Source organism: Callorhinus ursinus, unplaced genomic scaffold (assembly GCF_003265705.2).
Source record: "Callorhinus ursinus isolate GAN/ISIS: 27379988/994484 unplaced genomic scaffold, GSC_fseal_2.0 scaffold15, whole genome shotgun sequence".
Lineage (NCBI taxonomy): Eukaryota > Metazoa > Chordata > Mammalia > Carnivora > Otariidae > Callorhinus > Callorhinus ursinus.
Window position 1 is genome coordinate 1,338,305 of NW_027397077.1, and position 20,378 is coordinate 1,358,682.

Consider the following 20,378-nt stretch of genomic DNA (forward strand, 5'->3'; position numbering starts at 1 on the left):
CAATAAAAGCAGAGCCCCAAGCCCGAGTTGGCTCCCTGTTTCCACCGGTGACCTCAATGGGTAACCCTAGGTCGGCTGTGTAACTCTGAGGTTTTGTGAGTAATAAACCTTTACTTTTTCAAAGTTTCATGATGGGTGGTGCCGAAGGGGGTCTTGCAATCATAGTAAGAACCACAACGGTGGTTTTAAACTCAACACTGGTTACTGAGAGGCTGAGGGCGCCACAAAACAGTGAGGGTCTCTCTGCCTGGGCCAGGGCCCTGGGTGTACCTCCCCCAGGGGGAGCACTGGCTGAGGGGTCTTTTTCACAACCACAACAACAACCACCATTTTAGAGAGGTGAACTAGATAAACTGAGAATGATTCCACAAGGTGGTGGTCGGGCAGCCGGCCATCCGAGACCAGGAGCAGTCAGAATCTTGTTGTCCTTATTCCTGTATCAGTAACTGAGGCTCAGAGAGGGGGTCACCACGCTTGCCGTGGTCACAGGAGGCTGGGGCTGTTGGCTGACTCTGTCTCTCCCCTATCAGGGTCTCCTGGGGCGGGGCAGGGGCTGCAGGGCCCAGAATGAAGCCGGCTGTGTTTGCTCACCGTAGACTTCAGTTTACCAAGGAGGGAAACGCGCAGAGAGAAGGGAGGATACTCCATCCAAGGCAAGGGAGAGCCTGAGCTGAAAACCCTCTCTTGCTCAGCCTCAGAGCAGCCCCCTCCAGCTTTTCACCAAAGCAGGTGGCTTTCCCTGGGCTAAGAGAGTAGGTGAGAGAGAGGGAGACTGTCTCTCTCCTGCCCTCTCTGTCTCTCGGAGTCTGTCTCTCCTTCTCAATCTCTCTATCTCTCTCGGTCTCTGTCTTTCTCTCTGTTATTCCTCATATCTGTCCAGCAGTCCCGAGGAAGACTTGCTTGGTCCCCGCTGATGTTGGATCTCTCCCCACAGCCTCCCACCCCAACCTTGCACTCTGACCCACGCCCCCACCCCCAGAGCAGCCTGTTCCTTCCACCCACCAAGAGCCTGTAATCAGTTCCTTAGGACAGAGCCAAGGCCAGCAGCTGGAGCTGGGGGTAGGGCTTCTGTCCTCCGGGACCCCAGCCAATGTCCCATCCTGCTGCCTCTCCTCCCCCAGCCTGCCTTGAGGCCCCCATTGTGGCCCCCAGGGGATCTCCATCTCCCAGCCCTAACTACATTCCTCCCCAGCTTACACCCCCCCAAAATTCCCCATCACCCAAGTCCAGCAACACACCATTCTTTCCACCCAACTTTATTCATTAAACAAATGCTCCCAAAGTCCCCTTTGTACCTACCCATCCCAGCCCCCAGGGAGCCTCCAGGTCAGAGGAGAGGGATCTGGACAGAGACCCCACTCCTGGGGTCAGAGGTAAGTACATGGCAGGTGAGGAGTGGCAGGAACATGCCAGGGAAGGCCGCAGGGAGGTGACAGCTGGGGTTTCGAGAGATAAATAAGAGTTTTCCAGGGGGCAGAAGTGGTAGAAAAGACTGCAGGCAGGTGAGGAGTGGGCGGGGGGGGGGGGGGGGGGGGGAGGGGCTGGCTTAACCTGCACCAGATGCTTTCTCACAAGCCTCCAGAAGCTGCCTGTGTACAGCAGGAAGCCAGCACCATTTATCTGTCCATTGTACAGGGGATGGAACTGAGACCCAGTAGGGGAGGCAAGTTGCCCACCATCATTCGGTAATTAAGTGGCAGAACCGCAGGCTCCAACAGCTGGGCTCTTAACCTCTGTACTCTGAACCCCTTCACTCTCATCGTGCTGTTCCCTCTGCCAAGAATGCCTTTCCTTCCCTCAGCTACTGAAAAGCTCCTGTAAGTCTCCAGCGTCATCAACTGAGTGACCCTCCGGTCGGGATAGAAAGGGTCCCAGTATTCAAGTTGGCAAATGGAAGGCCCAGGATGCTCTGGTACAATTAGGGTGGACTGGGACCCCAGCCTCTCCTGGCCCCTCCCATGAGCCCAAAAAGTCACGCAGGCTCCCCCCCAGAAAGTGAATTTCCAACCAGGGCAGCTGCTTTTGTCTGTGGCTTCCTCCAGCAAAAGAGGGATGTTGGAACAGAAGCCTGAGATCATGTATTTAAAGATCTGCAAGGTCTTCACTGAGACAGGAAGCTCAGGGCCAAACCCTGAGAGGACAGGAAGATGGGAGGGGCTTAAGTTTGGCTCCTAGATTCTGGGGTCAAGGCACCGCAGGCCCCACCAAGGCATTCATCTTGAATCTTTACAAGTTCCTAAGGCCACAGAACTTCTGTTGCCCCACAAGCCAGGGATGCCCCCCAAATGCAATGTCATTTGCCCTCTGGGGGGTCTCTGTGAAGCAGGAAGCCCAGAGAGGGGCAACCTCCTGCCCAAGCTCACACAGCCAGTTCACAAAGACCAGAACCCAGAGGTAGGTGTGCAGGAGATATAAAAATGAAGTGAATGGGCTTCTCCCTCCAGACAAGCAGGGAAGGCGTGAGTTTCACACTCTCTGCTAGCCCTGGCTTGCACTCCATAGTGCATCCAGCTGGGGGCCCAGGGCACTGAATGTTGGCCGGTCTTGCGGGCTAGGGGCCCAGCACAGCTTCATGAGCTCATGAACCTGAGGGGGTGGGAAGAGACAACAGGGTCACATATGAGTGGTAGGAAGGACATGACTCCTATTCACAGTTTGAAAATATAAATTAGGGGCGCCTGGGTGGCTCAGTTGGTTAAGCTACTGCCTTCAGCTCAGGTCATGATCCTGGAGTCCCGGGATCGAGTCCCACATCGGTCTTCCTGCTCAGCAGGGAGTCTGCTTCTCCCTCTGACCCTCCCCCCTCTCATGCTCTCTCTCTATCTCATTCTCTCTCTCAAATAAATAAAATCTTAAAAAAAAAAAAGAAAATATAAATTAGATTCCCTCCCTCCCCTGCTCCAAAGCCTCCCATGGCTCCCTACAGGTCTTAGAACAAAATCTCATGCCCTCCCCTGTCTCCTTCCTCCTCTCTTGTTCCCTGCAGCCCCATCTGCCCCCATCTCATTATTTAAACGCATCAAACTCATTCCCACCTCAGGGCCTTTGCACACGCTGTGTCCGCCACTGAGAATGCCCTCTCCCAGCTTTCCCCATGGGTAGGCTCCTCCTCCTCCTTCAGGATCACCCCCTCTGAAAGGCCCCCCTGACCACCACCACACCCCCTCATTTCCTCCTGTTCAATTCTTTCTAGACATTGATCACCACCAGACCAGAATGTTCTTGTTAGCCTCTGCTGGTTACCAGGAGGACAGGGTAGTATCTGTTCTGTCCCCTGCTGGGTCCTCAGCACCCAGCACAGAGCTCGGCACACAGTCAACACTCAATAAACATTTGTGGCCTGGGCAGATACATTCATTTATTTATTTATTTTTTAAGATTTTATTTATTTGAGAGAGAGAGCACACTGCGGGGAGGAGCATGGGAGAGGAGAGGGACGAGGAGAGAATCTCAAGCAAACTCCGTACCCAGTGCAGCGCCTGATGTGGGGCTTGATCTCACCACCCTGAGATCATGACCCGAGTGGAAACCAAGAGTCATTCGCTTAACTGACTGAGCCACTCAAGTGCCCCTGGGCAGATCAGTTTATGAATGACCAACCTCATGTTAGACATTTCCACAAAAGTTGTGATGATAAACTGTAAGAGTCGTTAACATTTATGGAGTGTTGACAGCGTGCTGGACCCTAAGCTGAGCACTGGAGAGGTGTTAACTTGTCTAATCTTCCCCCACCCCATAAGGCATTGTTATTCCCATTTTTGAGATGGGCAAACTGAGGTTCTGAAAGTGTTTGCAACTTGCCATACAGTGAGAGAACAGCAAAATAGAAGCCAAACTCCCCTTCAGATTCATGCCCCAGGGTATGCTCTCAATCAAGAGACAACAGGAGGTGGGGAGACCCAAAGGGGCCAACTGGCTTGCCCAGGAAAATCCAGAGTGGGAAACTGAGGCAGGCCCTCCAGTGCTCACCTCACCAGGGCAGGCAGGAGGCGCCGGCAGCCTCTGGCCCTCAGCCAGCAGCTCCAGGAGGCAGCAGAGGGCCGGGACATCTCCATCACATGCCATCATCCGCAGGAACTCCTGGGGCCAAGAGGGAGCGCCCGAGGTGGGAGAGGTGCCATCCGTGAAGGAGGGAGGAGGGGCCGCCAGTGACTGGGGAGGGGGTAGGGGTAGGGGGGCAGGGGGGCAGCCATAGTGAAGGGAGGGAGAGAGTCATCCGCGGTGGGGAGAGGGGCCAGGCGTAAGGGAGGAGGAGGGGTCATCCGTGATGGAGGGGGAGCGGGCTGCCCGTGGTAATGGGGGTCAGCCTTAGTGAAGAGAGATCCTCCCCATTATAGAGGGCCTATATAATCCTGGGACCAGGTGACACTGAGCAAAAGAAGGACTCGGGCACAAACGGGACAGGGATTGGCCAGGAAGTGTTTGGGGAGAGGAGGGTGCTGGGGAATCCAGGGGTGCTGACTCACGGCTGAGGGGCTGCAACTCTTGTTGCCGTAGGTGAAAAGCTCGTACAGGACGACCCCGAAGCTCCAGACGTCGGACTGGCGCGAGAAGATGTTGTCAGAGAGGGACTCCGGGGCGTACCTGGAGGGGGACAAGGAAATGTTGGGATGCGAAAGTGAGGCAGAGTACGGGAAAGGGAACAACCCTGGGCGGGGGGAACTAGTCAGTGGTGGGTGGGTGAGAAGGTGAGGTCAGTCCCAGCTCCGGGGTCGGGGCTTCCCGGCCTGTGGGATGGGGTAGTCTCCAACCCTGCGGAGGGTCTGGGCGGGGTCAGGGCGGAGCCGTGGCTCTGGAGGGCGGGGCCAGTGCCGAGGGGCGGAGCGGGGTGGGACCAGGCTGTGGGGAAGGGACTGCACACTGGTAGGAAGGCCGTGGCCCGGCAAGGGCTGGGGCGGCGGGAGGGGCGGGGCCGGGGCGGGCCCAGGACAGTGCGGAGGAGGGGCGGGGGGGAGTGGGGAGAAGGGGGGGGCGGGGGCGGGGTCAGGAAGGGGGGAGGGGCGGGGCCGTGGCGGGCTCACGGAAGTGAGAGCGAGGTAGGGTCCAGAGTAGTGGGGAGGAGAGGTGGGCCAGGGCGGGGTCCCCACCAGAAGATGGGGCTCTGGCCGGGCTCGCGGACCACGTAGTAGTCTTTGTCGAGCGGCAGCAGCTTGGCGAGGCCAAAGTCGGCGATCTTGACGTGCGTCTCGCTCTCCACCAGGATGTTACGCGCAGCCAGGTCGCGGTGCACGCAGCGGCGGGAGCCCAGGTACTCCATGCCCTGCAGGCGCGCGTGAGATACGGACTCCAGCATAACCTGGAATCCAGCCCAAACCCATCCCAGACCCCAAGCCTAACTCTGCCCTGGACCCATCCTGGACCCCTCCAGTCCTGACCTCAGCCCTAACTCAACCGCTCCTCCAACCTGACCTGGACCTCCAAACTTCAACCCTCAGCCTCCCCCGCGACTCTACGCAGACTCCCGCCCAGACTTAGCCACTTCAGCCCCCGCGTCCCGGGGCACGTCCCGCACCTTGCAGATCTGCGAGGCGTAGAGGAGCAGGCGGCTGGCGTCGAGGCGCGCGCGGTGCCGCTGTAGGAAGTCGCGCAGGCAGCCGCTGGGCAGGTACTCCATCACCAGCCGCAGGCTCTGGCGGCCTAGGTGAGGTGAGGGGAGGCTGAGAGGGGTCGCCACAGGGCCCAACTCTGTCTGCTGCCCCTCCCGATTTTTCCTCACAGATCAGAGTACGACCCTGGGCCCCTCCCAGCCTCAATATTGCTTTCTGTAAAATGGGAACAGCAACCATGACACTTTTTGCCAATGGCTCTTGAGTACTTTCTACAATACACACTGATTCATTTAAACTTGATAATGACCCCTTTTTCAGGTGGAGAAATCGATGCTCAGAGAGGTTAAATCGCCTGCCCAAGGTCTCCCAGCTGCTAAGGGAGAGAGCAGGAATTCGAACCCTAGGGGATCCAAATCTGGATTAAGCAAGAGCATCAATAGCGCCCCTCCTGGTGTTCCCAGACCACCCTAAAATGTTACTGCAGGAGGATGAGGGCGTGTGATTTGAAGAGCACCGGTTTGGGAAGTGGCTCACCTGGGCCATAGCTGACACCACGGTACTTGACAATGAAGTCACTGTGGAGGGCTTTGAGGATCTGGATCTCCCTCCGGAAGTCCCTCTGCTGGTCTGGCCCGCTGTGCTGCAGCTGCTTCACTGCCACTAGGGCGCCCGTGTTGTCACCCAGAGGGTCATAACGGCACAGTTCCACGCTGCCGAAGTTGCCCTGGGGGACAGCAGGGCTGGTGTCCAAGTGCATGGGTGCATGGGCACTTCCCCGCCCGCCGCAGCCCAGCCCACCTCACCTTGCCCAGCTGTGAGATGTACTTGAGGTGTCTCTCCTCAAAAATGGTAGGGTCCTGGTAGGCGTAGAGCTGGGCGCCATTCCACAGCCCATCACGGGGCGCCAAGGCACCGGGCGTGGGGTCTGAGAGGAGCTCATAATCTGTAGGGCACAGGTAGTAAGTGACCGGCACATTGGGCCTTGGGTCCCCCTCCTAAGCTGACTTGCTTGGGGACTTCGATCTGCATGCTTACCTTCTCCGTACAAGCCTATGGGTACTTTGCAGGGGGGGGGGGGGCTGGAAAAAGAGGCCAACTGGGCAAAGGCAGACCCCTTATGTGCTCTGCATGCTGTGCAAACTACATATAGCTTTGGAGACAGAAGGGCATTTCCCAGACTCCACCACTGTGAAGTGTGGTACATGACTGAGCTCAGTCTGATGAGGGAGAAGTGCTGGCGGCTCTTTCAGGCCTGGCCCATGGAAACCTGGCACGGGACCCTCCACAGTCTCTCTCTCTTGTCTGCAGAGGATGCCACAGGGACCTGAGGCCATGGGATGGGTAGAGCCACAAAGGGAGAGGTGCCTGTTGACCTGGACACCCTCGCTGAATGAAAGGTAAATATCCATCACGTTCGATCTGGAGCCAAGGGGGTCTGTTTGTTACAGCAGCGGTCAAGCTTCAGCTGTTACAGTCACCAACCACTCCAACCCTGCCAAGCACACAGGGCCGGCTCTGCATGCAAATTTCAATTTTTTTTTTTTCTCTCTCGGGGCCTAATATGACAGGCCAGCGCTGCCCACCCTGCCCGGCCCAGTGGGCACCTGAAGTGATGAGGCTGTTCAGGTCACGGATGATGGCACGGAAGGAGGGTCTCTGGCCTGGCTCATAGGCCATGCACTGCTGGATCAGTATGGCCAGCTCCATCCACTTGGGGGCAGGCAGCTGCTGCCGCTCCTCGTAAAACTGGAGCTTCTGAAGTTGAGAAGAGTGGCTGGTCATTCTCAGTGCACCCTCAGGAGCCCCCCACCCTAGACCAGCCCATCCTCCCCAAGCTGGACCTCAGCCCACCCTTCTCCCAAATGGGCACTCTAGAGGCCAATGAGGGTGCTCTGACCTTGGCGGGATCCAGGGTGCTGATGGGCATCGGGATCCCACTGAACACCTCCCAGACTGTGGCACCAAAACCCCACTTGTCAGCTTCCAAGCCGAGTGTCCGGGCCTCCTGGAGACACTCGGGGGCCACCCAGGGGATCCTGTCAGTGAGCACTGGGGAGTGGGGCTGGGGTCAGGGGTCTGCTTCCCTGCCCCACTAGGCCCCTCCCTCCACCCTTCCGGACTTACTCTCCCGGCTTAGCACAGAGGGGCTGACACCAGGATCACTCAGCTTGATGAAGGGCAGGTTCCCATCAGCCCCTTCGCGAGCCAGGAGCACCTTCCGGGCTGAGACATTGCCATGGGGGAGGCCTTTGTCTTCCTGGGTGGGCCAGGCATAGAGAATGCCAGGGAGGGTTTGCTGGATGAATAGTCTGGCTGGAGAACCACTACACATCTTTCAAAGCCCACCTGGGGCTGCTCAGACCATACTTCTAGACCTTTCCATAGACTACTGGCCTGTCTTGCCTCCTCTGGTTCACCCCCTGTGCTGCCCTGTGTCCCTCCCCTTCAAACCCACCCTGTGGCTCCCCACTGCCTTTAGGATAAAATCAGAGGTCCTCAGCCTAGCATTCAAGGCCCTTTGAGATACTTGCTCACTCTTCCTGTGACATTCTCTCTTCCACACCTCTACCCTGGTCTCCTGCCAACTGAACTGCTGGATGCATCCCAGGACATGCAACTCATCTTCTAAGCTGCAGGCCTTGGCCCAGGCTGTGCCCTCAACCTGACACACCCTCCTTGTTTTCTCCTCTTGATGAGCTTCTATTCAACCCTCAAGGCCCAGCTCCCATGTTCCTTCTTCTGGGAAGCCTTCCCCCTGCCTGGCCTCATGGCTCACTACTCCCCACTGAAATCCACCAATGACCACCTGTTCCCTTCTCCCGCTCTTACATCTCTGAGCTTGTATGTATGCTGTTTCCTAAAATGCCCTCCCCTTGCATCCTTGCCAAACTTCTACACATACCACAGAGCCCACTCTGAATTGCCCCTCCATTCTCTGCATAGAGGGTAGAGCAAGCAGAGGAGCACTCACCAGATAGTTGAGGGCATAGGCCAGCTGTTTGATCACCTGCAGCTTCCAGCTGGCTGGCACCAGGTGGCCAGACTTGCGCAGGTAGGTGTCCAGCGCTCCCAGGTGTACAAATTCCTGTACCATGATACCTGGCAGCAGGCAGCAGGGAGGGGCAGGGCTGGGAGGCAGGACTGCATTGGTGTTGAACAGGCTCCGCCCCACCCCACCCTGAGGGGTCCCTGGGGCTCTCAGTTTGGACTGCTCCCTCCCTCCTTACCCTGCTCACCTCTCCTCCTCCTCACTTCCCCTATGGCAACCATTTCCCGAGATGCCTGGAAGGGCACTTCCAGCCCTTTGCGTGTTCTGTCTGGAACATACCGCCTCCTCTCCTCCTCTTCCCTAATTCCTACTTATCTTTGCCTTCTCTGCCTAGAACTTATCTTTGCCTATCCAGAATCATCGCCTAGCCTCCAAGCTGGGCTAGCGGCCTCTGACCACCCACAGTGGCCTGCGCCACCCCCTCACACACGATCATGTATCACACTGCCCCGCCTGCCGTGTTCCACACTGTGAGCGCAGCTCCTGGCCCCTCCCGGGCTCCCGATAAATAGTTGCTGTACTAATCAGGTGGAACTGGAGCTTGGAGAGGTACCTTGGCCTTTGCAAAGCTACAGAGGGGGTACACAGCGAGGTGGGATTGGAACCCAGGCCTGTCCGACTTGAGATAATTCTGTGGGGCTGGGTATCGGTGGGAGCTTGGAGCTGCTGCCCCAAAAGTGACAAATGAAGGACACAGGTAACAAGGTGAGGGACCCTGGGGGACACGGGGCCCCAGCCAGGGCGGGCTCTGGATTCGTATCGCTAATGCTGCCATAGACCGTCTCCCTGAGGAAGGGTGGGGGCAGGGGCGAGGGCTGTTGTCTCACTGTCTCCGGCCATGCACACGCCATGGAGCAACACGAGATGCTGGTATGACACTTGGCTCATCAAACTCGCTGCTTCCAGAAATGACTGGGGAGAGGAGAAGGGAGAGAAGGTCCATGGGTTCCTCCCGCTCCAGGGTCAGGCCAAGCACCCCAAACTTGCTGCTCACAAGTCGGCCTCAGGAGGACACCTCACCACAAGCCTCCTTTGACCTTGGAGTCCACCACTGGTATACACAGGACTCTATCATGGTTTTCGGATGGGGGCTGGAAGTCCCCACTGTAATCTGCCTTGGGTCCCTCACACAGAAGTGGGAGACTTGGGGTTCAAGGAGGATTCAAGCCTTCCCTGGGTGGCCGAACCCTTGCTGATGCTTCCATCCACATCACTCCCCTCTTCTCCTTTGCTCACTTCTCTCCAGCCCAGTGGCCCTTCTTCACTTTTTTTTAGGTTGTATTTATTTAAGTAATCTCGGCACCCAATGTGGGGCTCGAACTCACGACCCTGAGATGAAGAGTCATGTGCTCTTCCAACTGAGCCAGCCAGACGCCCTCTCCTCACTGTTCCTTAAACATGCCAGGCACAGGGGCGCCTGGGTGGCTCAGTCAGTTAAGTGTCTGCCTTCAGCTTGGGTCATGATCCCGGGGTCCTGGGATTGAGCCCTGCATTGGTCTCCCTGCTCAGCAGGGAATCTGCTTCTCCCTCTCCCTTGGCTCCTCCCCCTGCTTGTGCTCCCTCCTCTCCCCTCTCAAGTAAATAAATAAAATCATTAAAAAAAAAAAAAAACATGCCAGGCACAACCCTGCCTCAGGATCTTTGCACTGGCTGTTTCTTCTATTTGGTGTACTCTTTCTGTTTCCATCTAAATTCCCTGACCCTTCTGTATTTCATGGTTTGGAGATGCTGCAGCTACATTTCTGTTGTTTTAAGACCTGTGTGTTTTTAAATTTCCCTGAATACACAACGCTTTCTCCAGCCAGTCTTGACCCCAAAGTCTTGGTCCCCATCATACTCACCTCCATGCAGTTTTTATGTTTGGCATCCATCACTTTGAGCAGCACCTCCGTCTCCCGGGCCTCCCCCTCCACGACCTCGTGGCGACAACCTCGGTATATCTTGGTGAAGGACCCGTGACCCAGGTTCTCATGCTGGAGGGTGAGGTGAGGGGGCAACATGAGAGGCTGATAAGGGGGCTCCTGGTGGGATCCTGGCCCCTGGCCCTGGTCCCATTTTACAGATAATGAAACAGAAGCACAAGGAGATTATGTCACATGTTCGAGGCCACACAGCAGAGATGTAAATGGGGTGCGATGTGGACCCAGTGTCTGAATCCCAACTGAGGTCCCCCCTCCATTTCCTGGGGCCGCTTACCCACTCCAGGCTGTCAGCAGGGATCTTGTGAAACGTCATCTGATTCAGCTGGCATTGGGATTGGGGCTGAACAGGGGATGAAGTGGGTGTGCTGCAACCCCTCCGCACCACAATCAGGTTGGACTTTTCTACGGGGAGGAGGTGGCAGGAGAAAAAGAGAGGTCAGAGGTGGAAGGCCCCCTAAGGTTTGCTCACTCCCTGCCTTAATTTGGGGTCTCTCCCAGAAGCCAACCCTGAGGTGAGGACTCCAAGGTACGTGGTTTATTGGAGACTCTAGGAAGCCCCAGTCGGGGGGGGGGGGGGTTACCGATGAGCAGGCAACCTAGTCTCAGTTCTGCTAGAGATTCTGGAAGACTCTGAAGAACTCACACCTCAGAGTTGTCCCATCCAAGGGGTTTGTCTGAGAGTGAAATTCTCCCAGAGGAAGAGGCAAGAGATGGAGAGAGTCTAAGAGTCAGTGACATCTCTCAGATCCAGCTGCAGCTGGATTTCATCATGCCTCAAGATAGCATCTATTCCACAAGCACATAAATCACCCTTTCTTCCCTAACCCATCTTGACCCGCAATCTCTGCCCCGTGCCACACAAGGCAGGTCCCCAGCTCGATTGCTCCACTCAGGGGAGGGGGCGGGCTCACCTTTGGGTTTGGGGGTGCAGCAGAAGGTGAGGTTCAGCGCAACCCCGTCCACGTGCAGCCCGCCATCCCAGCAGGCTGCCAAGAGCTCTCGGAGACTGCTATGGGGACGGCCAAGGCCAGCCAGGGAGAAGGTTCCCGTGGGGTCACACCGGATGAGGCAGCCCTTATAATCAGGACCCAGGGGGGTCTGCAAGGAGGAGTGGTCCCTGAGTGGAAGTGGGCAGTACTTTTCCCTCACCCATCTTCCTCCAGCACCACAGGCTCATTCCAATCTCCAAGCCTTTGCATATGCCGTTCCCTCCACTGGGAATGCCTTTACCCTCCGCTTCCTCCAGGAGCAAATACTGATTCATCTTTTAGGTCTCAGCTCAAATGTCATCTCCTTCAGGAAGCCCTCCCTGCCCACGTGGCTCCTAGGGGTGGACCAACCTGGACACAGACAGTGAGGAGGAAGCAATCAAAATCCTGGGGACTGCGGCGGAGAACGTAGGAGCCAGGAAGTGAGCCCCCAGTCTTGAGCTTGTTGATGGCAAAATCCAGGCTGTGGAGAAAGGTGGGAGGAAAAAGAGACACAGAGATGGAGGCCGACTTGGGTTTTCACCTTCCCGGTTCCTCTGAAGCCCTGGGACCCTCACCAGCTAACATTCCCTCTCTCCTTCCTATTTTTTATTTGACAGAGAGAGACACAGCGAGAGAGGGAACACAAGCAGAGGGAGTGGGAGAGGGAGAAGCAGGCTTCCGGCTGAGCAGGGAGCCTGATGCGGGGCTCGATCCCAGGACCCTGGGATCATGACCTCAGCCGAAGGCAGACGCTTAACGAATGAGCCACCCAGGCGCCCCATCTCCTTCCTATTTTTAAAATGAGCCAAAAATCAGGGCTTCTACTAGGGGGTTAAAGAAGAGGCTGCAGGTGGAACCTGGTGCCATCCATCCCCAGGAATCGGCCCTGGCGCCCTGAAGAATCAGAGAGAGGGAAGCCACTGCCCTGGACAGCCGCAGAAGGGGAGAGCCTAGTCTCATTGGGCGCCAACCATGCACCAGGCGCTGTTCCAGCTCACTTGACCCCTCTCCAAGGCTCCTGGGAGGGGAGGACACTGGGGCAGCGAGAAGGGGAGTGCCCAAGATTCGAACCGACTTCTGGCCGCAGAGGGCAGGCATGGGGGGCGGACCCTTACGTACGTGATGGGGCCGTGGCACTGCTCGGCCACCTCCTCCAGCAGCCGCGGCGGCGCAACCTCCTTGCAAAAGAAGTGCCTGGAGTCGGAGGTCAGCCTGAAGTAGCCGTCGACGAGCGCCACGAAGGACAACGCGGCGGGCAGCCCCGGGAACTCGGCCTCCTGTGAGGATCCGCGTCAGCGCCCGCTACGCCCGAAGGCGACAGTCCCACGTCCCCGCAGTCGGGGTTAGGCGGGAGGGGAGAGGGTCCAGCATTCACCAGGATCTGGTTGTCTGTCCTCGTGACGGTGACCAGGCGGTGCTCCCCGGCCGGGCCAACACGCGGAGCCTGCTTGATGCTGATGTCCACAATTTCTGGAAAGTCGCAGAAGGGCTGGAGGGCCTGGGAACGAGGGGGGAGCTGAAGCTGGCGGTTGCGTCCCCTCGGAGCCCCCAGTCCCTCTTGGAAGCCTGGACCCCACCAACCCACGCCTTAAGCCCTGACCCTCCAAGCCTCTCCCAACCCCGACCCCTTCCCACCTCGGCCCTGCCAAACCCCGGGCCCTTCTATCAATCCTATCCCTCCCCAGCCCATCCCCAGTGTCTCTCATCGCACCCCTGCTCAACCCCATCTCCTTCGGTCGGCCGATGCCTTCCCTGAGCCCCTCCCTCGCTTAGCTCCACTCCACCTCCGCGGCTCCCTCAGTCCAGCCGGGAGCCCCGCCCCGTCTCAGTCCTGACTCCTCCCCCGACCTTCAGGTAGCCCCGCCCTGAGCCCCCCGCCCAACCAGTCCCCTCCCTCTAAGTCCCGCCCATTTTTTTTCACTCCCGCCCCCACCCGTCGCTCGGCCTCACCTCTCACTCAGCGGGCCCCTATCGGAACCCTCAGTCTCTCCCCTCCTTCGCCCCGCCCACTCTCCTGCCCCTCCCTCCTAGGCCCCGCCCCCGCCGTTGGCCCTGCCCAGCAGCCGCCCACACCTCTTGTCCTCCTGGACTCCAGGCAATGCCGGTGTCACCAGCCACTCGGAGCAGCCCCTGCGCATCCAGACCACCAGCAGCCCCGGGGAGGCTCACGAGGAAGGTCTCGACCGCCCTGGCCGGGTCGAGCCTCTCCAGGTCCATGATGTACTTGGCCATGAGCGAGTGCCTGTCAGCCTGGCAGGCGGTCACGCGGCGCAGGGCCCTGCGCACAGTCCTGCGGATGCGCTTCCGCGTCACGAAGCTCAGGCCCTGGATCAGGTCGCGCAGGTCGGGGGGCAGGCAAAACTTGTAGCTACGAGTGAGGGTAGCGAGTCCTCACTGTGGGGAGGGATCTCCACAGGTACGGACAGGGACACACACAAACCCGAATTTTAGTTGAAGGGCTGAAGTGTGGCCTCAGCTGGTGGGCAGGAAGCACACACGGAGACACTCAAGGACACACATGCGGGAAGGACCACTGGGGTCCACAAGACAGACAGACACACACAGGCCTTTAGCAGCAGGAGGGAGGCAGGGACTGGAGCCTCAGTGGTTCGGTGGGGTCCTGGGTCACATGGACACACTGCGGGCTTGTAGGTGGGGAACCTCATGGGAGCCTGAGCTCTAGGGATGCCCCAGTGGAGCCACATTTGCTCACTCTCAGATAGACGCTGGGTATCACAAGCTGGAAGCCCTCACCTGACAGTTTTCAGCAGTTCCTCAGGCTGCTGAGCCTGCTCGTGGGCCATCCGGGCCAGGTCCAGCACCGCCAGGCTGAGACATTCACCCTGCTCCTTGAGACTGAGGCCCACGGGGAGGTGGCCACTCACCAGGTCATTCCGGTGCTGGGGGCCAGTCACAGCCCAACCATGAGCCCTGATGTTGCCCTGCAGACCACCCTACCCTTGGGTCGATTCCCAACCCTGGGCTGCCACAGAGAGGGTCAGCCAAGGCCGCCCAACTGCGAGCCTTGATGTTGCCCTGTGGACCCCAGCCCCGGGCTAAGCCCCATGCAGACCCCTACCTGGGCGAAGAGGTGCTCCAGGACTGGTAGGTCAAGGATGGCGCTGGCCAAGTCCTTTCGTAGCCCAAAGCGGTGGCACTTCTCTAGCCCAAACCAGTTGGGGAAGTAAAAGCTGTTGGGGAAGGGGAGAAGCCTGGAATAGGGGTAGGGAGGGGTGGAAGACCATGCTCAGACCTCACAGAGCCCAAGTTGTACCACTGACTTGTTACGTGACCTTGGGCAAGCAATGCACACCCTCTGGCCTCAGTTCTTCATCTGTGCAATGAGCAGTGATCACATCCTCCCTGGGGCACCACCGGGAAGTGCAGGGAGATGATAAGGTTGTAGGATCACTGTTGTTTTAAACTCCCCTTGCCCTCAACAAAAGGCATCCCCTCTTGGTAACATTTAACCCATGCCTGTGGCAGTAGGGGTGATGTGCTTCCTACCGGAGCCTGTAGACCAGGACTTGGGTGCCCGAGTCCTCCACGGAGAAGACGTGGCTTGGGGGGAACCAGCAGGACAGATCCTCCGTGGCCAGAGCAAAGAGGGAGTGGTACACAGGCAGGATGCCTGAGGGGATGCCCCCATCAGCACCTTCCTAAATTTCCCCATCTTGTCCCTCGCAAGGCTGCCATGGTTACGAACCCCATGCAGCCCTGCAGGGCTCTTTCTCACCGTGGGCTCTCACACTGTGTCCCACCCCTGCTCACACACACTCCAGGGCTCCCCATTGCCCTTAGCAGAGAATCCACACACCACCTGCTTCCTGGGGCTCCCTGCCCTTCTCCCCAGAGTGCTCCTTCCACTGTACACTTTACCTCAAAGGATGACCAACTGTTTGCCCTCATGTGCCTCCCAGTCTTTGCACAGCCTTTCTCTGAGCATCTTCCTCCATTTCCAAACTCTTATTCATCCCTCAAAGCCCCAGCTCCCATGCTGACTCCACCTGACAGCTATTCCAGCTCCCAATCTAGGCCTCCCACAGCCCTACTCCTCTCTTTGGCCCAGTCTTCTAGGGACCCACTCACCACTGGCCTTAGCAGCCCAAACACACAGCTCTTCAGCTGAATGATCCCCAAAGGAGAAAGATAGGCGCTGTGGGGGTCCAGGGCCCCGAGGGGGCAGCAGCACGTGCAGGGCACCAGCTTCTGAAGACGAGAGGCTGCAGGAACGCTGAGGAATCAGGGGTGTCTCCTCGCTTGGAGGTGCCATAGGTATAGCCTGTCTGGACACAAAGAGAGGCAGCCACTCAGTTCTGGCCAGAGGGAAAGAGACTACAAAGCTTCTAGGTGTGTGTGGGGGGGGACAGAAATGCTGCAGGGTGAGGTAGGGTTGAAGCTGGTGAAAGAGGGAAGAGAGGGGAACAGAGACACACAGAAAGAGAAAGACAGATGGAGAGGGGCGCCTGGGTGGCTCAGTTGGTCAAGCATCTTCCTTCAGCTCAAGTCATGACCCTGGGGTCTGGGATCGAGCCCCATGGAAAGCCCCACATCGGGCTTCCTACTCAGTGTGGAGTCTGCTTCTCCCTCTGCCTCTCCCCCTGCTCACGCTCTCTCTCAAGCACACTCTCTCTCAAATAAATAAATAAAATATTAAAAAGAAAAGAGAGAGCTGGAGAAAGAGAGATGGGGGGAGCTGAGTGTGCAAGACTGGTGAGGAGCCATAAACCCCCCCAGTAAGGGCTATGCTGGGGTCTGGAGGATATTCTACACTCTAATTTGTGTTGATACACATAATTTGTGTGTATTCTTGTCAGTCCAGGACAGACATCTCCAGTCAATCTGCAGCCTCCCCATCTATCTACATTACTCCAGAGCCCCTGCCCCAGGCAGGCATGAGCAATCAATCACAGATGTACAGATTTGCAGACCAAGAAGCAGATAGATACTGGTTCGTGTACATGGGTGGCCCATCACTTCCTGCAGGTCTAGGAGACTCAAGCTCTTCTGGGGTTGGGGCTGGAAGCTTTTCTAGCTGGTATGATGTATGCCTTGCAGCATGCATTAGATCCAGACTGATGACTCAGTCAGTAGGGATCTCTGTGTCTTATCTGCCCACCACCATCACCATCTCTGTCCCCTTTATCACTCCCAATGTTTAGACTCCTGTAGCAAGAAGCCCTCCCTGGAATGGGCCTAGGAGGAAATTGCCCCTCACCCTTTATTACCAGAATTCAGGACCCCTGGCTAGGCAGAGGGAAGGGCTGGACTTTGAGCCAGCCAGGAAAAAGGAGTAGTAGATGGACAAGATCCACTTACATTGACCTGAATAAGGAAGATACAAAGAAAATATTGAGTAAAAAACCATGTTCCAGGGGCACCTGGGCGGTTCAGTCGGTTAAGCGTCTGCCTTTGGCTCAGGTCATGATTCCAGGGTCCTGGGATGGAGACCTGCGTCAGGCTTCCTGCTCAGCAGGGGAATCTGCTTCTCCCTTCTGCCCCTCCCCCCTGCTTGTGCACTCACTGTCTCTCAAACAAATAAACAAAAAACAAAAAAACCACATTCCAGAATAATAGTAGGACGTGGAGGAGGGATAGCATTAATGAGGTTTTAGCATACCCAGCCCATAAGCCTGGAGCTGGGATAGGGAAAGACCTTAGGCTCTGGGTTCAAATCCCAATCCCATCCTACTCAAGCTCTGTGACCCTGGCAGGACTCCCACAGCTGGGACTCCACTTTCTCAGCTGTGAAATGGGCTGACTCCCCACCTGCCTTGGTTTGCTGAGCTGAGCCCAAGCTCTCAACATTTTTAATCCTCACCAACTGGCACAATGCTTGGCGACATGCCCTGCGAGCACTTGACAAAGGCCAGCTAAACCAGACAGGAAGGTCCCTTGACACAGTGGTTTAGTGGTTCCTATGGTGGAGGGAGGGCATGAGGGGAAGGGAATTTTCCCCTAGGGACACCCCCATGTCACCAGCTCCCAGACCAGGAATCAGAACATTCCCAGTCCCAGGAGCCCTGGGGCCCCTGTCACTCCCTGCAGAGGTGATCACTGTCCTATTTCTAATAGTTGACTTAATCATGGTCTTTGCACTTTTATGTAACTGGAATCACACAATGTGTATCTTTTGTTTAAAATCAATCTTAAAGATATGTATATATTTTAGGGCGCCTGGGTGGCTCAGTTGGTTAAGCGACTGCCTTTGGCTCAGGTCATGATCCTGGAGTCCCGGGATCGAGTCCCACATCGGGCTTCCTGCTCAGCAGGGAGTCTGCTTCTCCCTCTGACCCTCTTCCCTCTCGTGCTTTCTATCTCTCATTCTCTCTCTCTCTGAAATAAATAAATAAAATCTTTAAAAAAAAAAAAAGATATGTATATATTTTAAATATTGAAGGAGAAAAGAAAAAGAAAAGTCAGAGGTGGTGCTTGGGACACAGAAAAATGCCCCTGCTTTATTATTATTTTATTTATTTTTTTTTAAAAAGATTTTATTTATTTATTTGAGAGAGAGAGAATGAGAGACAGAGAGCACGAGAGGGAAGAGGGTCAGAGGGAGAAGCGGACTCCCTGCTGAGCAGGGAGCCCGAGGTGGGACTCGATCCCGGGACTCCAGGATCATGACCTGAGCCGAAGGCAGATGCTTAACTGACTGAGACACCCAGGCGCCCTGTTATTCTTTTTAAAGATTTTATTTATTTATTTGACAGAGACAGTGAGAGAGCACAAGCAGGGGGAACAGTAGAGGGAGAGGGAGAAGCAAACTCCCCACCAAGCAGGGAGCCCGATGTGGGGCCCGATCCCAGGACCCTGGGATCATGACCCAAGCTGAAGGCAGACGCTTAACCATCTGAGCCACCCAGGCGCCCCAAAATGCCCCTACTTTAACACCCTAAGTCCCACATTCCCTACAGTTGGTTGGTCACCCTAAGCTCTGGCCTGGGTGGGTGGAGGCTGGGAACTGTGCCCCCAGGGGCATGAACTCCAGGCCCAAGGCACAGTGATTCACTCAGGTCCGGAGAGCTGGGGCTTTGAGGTCTCATTTTATGCAGAAAAAGCAGAGGCCACAGAGCCAGCCCCTCCCAGCTCTTGTCTGTCTGGCAGCTTTCCTCAGAGGCCTTACCTTGTCGCCAGCCACAGCCCTTCACATACCCCCCCAACCCCCACCCCAGAGCCATGTGGCCCCACCAGCTCTTACCTGGCAGCTGGGAAGCCTGGGTTAAGGACAGGAGGGCAGAGCCGGGCGGCAGCCGGAGGAAAGTCCCAGTCGGCTCCTTCCTGTGTGGGCCCCTGGGCTTCCTGAGCTGCTGTCACTTACCGAAAGTCATGGCCATGTGGGGGATGGGGACAGGGAGGGGAGAGGGCCTGGCTGCGGAGGGGCAGAATGTTACAGAAGCCTCCACAGGCAGCGGCCCTCCTTGGACCATTTCCAGAATGCTGGAAACCCTGGACCTAACGTGGGAGGGAGTAGAGCGGTGAGCAGGGGTCAGGTCTGATCATTTTTTTCACGCCCCTGAAGTTGTCGTGAGTGGAGGAGGCAGGAGGCTAGGGCAGCATCCCGGCGAGACCCAGCCCAGTGCCCTTACCCGAGAAAGTAGAGTTTGGGGAATAGATTTTAGAGGACTCTTTCATGTCCATAACCCCATCACATGTCCTGGCACAAAAATGGCTTTGGTATGTATGTATTTTGTTGACTTTAGTTCGATCACCCACAGACACTTATGGGGCACCTACCAGAGCAGCCCAGTCTCTGCCTAGTGGAGCTGACAGTCTAGTGGGGGAGATGATATTAAACTATTACCCAGGGGCGCCTGGCTGGCTCAAGTCAGAAGAGCATGCGACTTTCCATCTCCAGGTTGTGAGTTCAAGGCCCACGTTGGGTATAGAGATTACTTAAATAAATAAATAAACTTAAAAAAAAATAAACCCAATAATTGTCCCAGTGACCCCTCAGGGCCAGGCTGCTAGGAGAGGCCCTGAGTCTGGGAGGGCTTCCTGGAGGAGGTGGCTTTGATACTGAAATCCAAGGACAAGTGGGATGAGCCAAAGAGTGATCTGGAGGTATGGGGAGTTCCTGCAGAGGGAACAGCCCTGGAAAAGGCTGGGAGACTGGGCCAGGTCACAGTGTTGCTGAAGGGCAGGGTGTTAGGGACCTAGTGCTCTGAGACTTGCTTGGAAGCATCGGTGGGGTTTGTGGGTGGAGGGAGGGGTTAAGTGTAACCTCGGCGCTGCTGGAGCCACAGCCGGCTAGAGGCAGGAAGTGCTGCACAGGGACTTAGCCGTAGCATTTCTCTTTTACTTCCTGTGTGGCTTCAGCAGAGAGGAATGCAAACGTTACTCCCATCCCTGGCCCTGAGGTGGAACCCCAGCCCTCCGGGAAGCACAGTAAGTTGCTGGAGTTTCTAGGCCCCTGACAACTCCAGTATGATGGTCACTGTGGTATTTTTGAGAATGAGCAGCAAGGGAACAGGGTTAGGACAAAGGTAACACCCTTGGCCCCAGAGAGGGGTCTGTGAAGGCTCCATCAGGAAGTTTCAGGGAGGCAGAGCCCAGAAAGCTTGCTCAAGAACAAACTGGAGGGGCACCTGGATGGCTCAGTCGGTTGAGTGTCCGACTCTTGGTTTTGGCTCAGGTCATAACCTTGGGATCCTGGGACCGACCCCCACGTTAGGCTCTACACTCAGCATGGAATCTATTGGAGATTCCCTCTCCTGTTCTCTCTGTCCCTTCCCCCTGCTCTCTCTCTCTCTCTCTCTCTCTCAAATAAATAAATAAATATTAAAAATAAAAAAGAACAAATTGGAAACTTTAGTGATATAAACATCCCAAATTTTCTGCTGGCAAAAAGCCCATAAATGCAGTCAAAGAATAAACAAATGAAACT

The 20,378-nt window shown here is 56.5% G+C and overlaps 1 protein-coding gene across 7 annotated transcripts; it reads right to left on the reverse strand.

Moving 5' to 3' along the window:
* Window positions 1-1,240: 1,240 nt before the first annotated feature.
* JAK3 (Janus kinase 3) lies at window positions 1,241-18,825 on the reverse strand. 7 transcript variants are annotated; one of them, XM_025884930.2, is made up of 24 exons: window positions 18,693-18,825; window positions 15,581-15,773; window positions 14,999-15,122; window positions 14,571-14,703; window positions 14,246-14,391; window positions 13,565-13,859; window positions 12,867-12,989; window positions 12,611-12,768; window positions 11,861-11,972; window positions 11,432-11,618; window positions 10,795-10,922; window positions 10,440-10,571; window positions 9,426-9,510; window positions 8,521-8,648; window positions 7,674-7,806; window positions 7,447-7,598; window positions 7,154-7,304; window positions 6,353-6,492; window positions 6,084-6,273; window positions 5,513-5,637; window positions 5,022-5,260; window positions 4,467-4,584; window positions 3,970-4,080; window positions 1,241-2,586 (listed from the first exon to the last, which is right to left on the reverse strand). In XM_025884930.2, the coding sequence occupies exons 2-24, from the start codon at window positions 15,762-15,764 to the stop codon at window positions 2,479-2,481; spliced, it is 3,402 nt and encodes a 1,133-aa protein (XP_025740715.1). In that variant the 5' UTR covers window positions 15,765-15,773; window positions 18,693-18,825; the 3' UTR covers window positions 1,241-2,478. The 7 variants fall into 7 exon arrangements, with proteins under 7 accessions (XP_025740715.1, XP_025740718.1, XP_025740716.1 ...); XM_025884933.2 differs by having other exon boundaries at window positions 5,088-5,260; window positions 14,571-14,682; window positions 15,581-15,777; window positions 18,693-18,798; XM_025884931.2 differs by having other exon boundaries at window positions 14,571-14,682; window positions 15,581-15,777; window positions 18,693-18,798.
* Between the last annotated feature and the right edge of the window lie 1,553 nt (window positions 18,826-20,378).

Excerpts from the sequence above, each read along its gene's own strand:
- JAK3 (XM_025884930.2), bottom strand. The coding sequence starts at position 15,764 with ATGGCACCTCCAAGCGAGGAGACACCCCTGATTCCTCAGCGTTCCTGC. Across the intron at positions 11,973-12,610 it reads CAGTGCCACGGCCCCATCAC|CCTGGATTTTGCCATCAACA; the intron begins GTACGTAAGGGT and ends CTTTCTCCACAG. Across the intron at positions 10,923-11,431 it reads CTGCACCCCCAAACCCAAAG|AAAAGTCCAACCTGATTGTG; the intron begins GTGAGCCCGCCC and ends TCCTCCCCGTAG.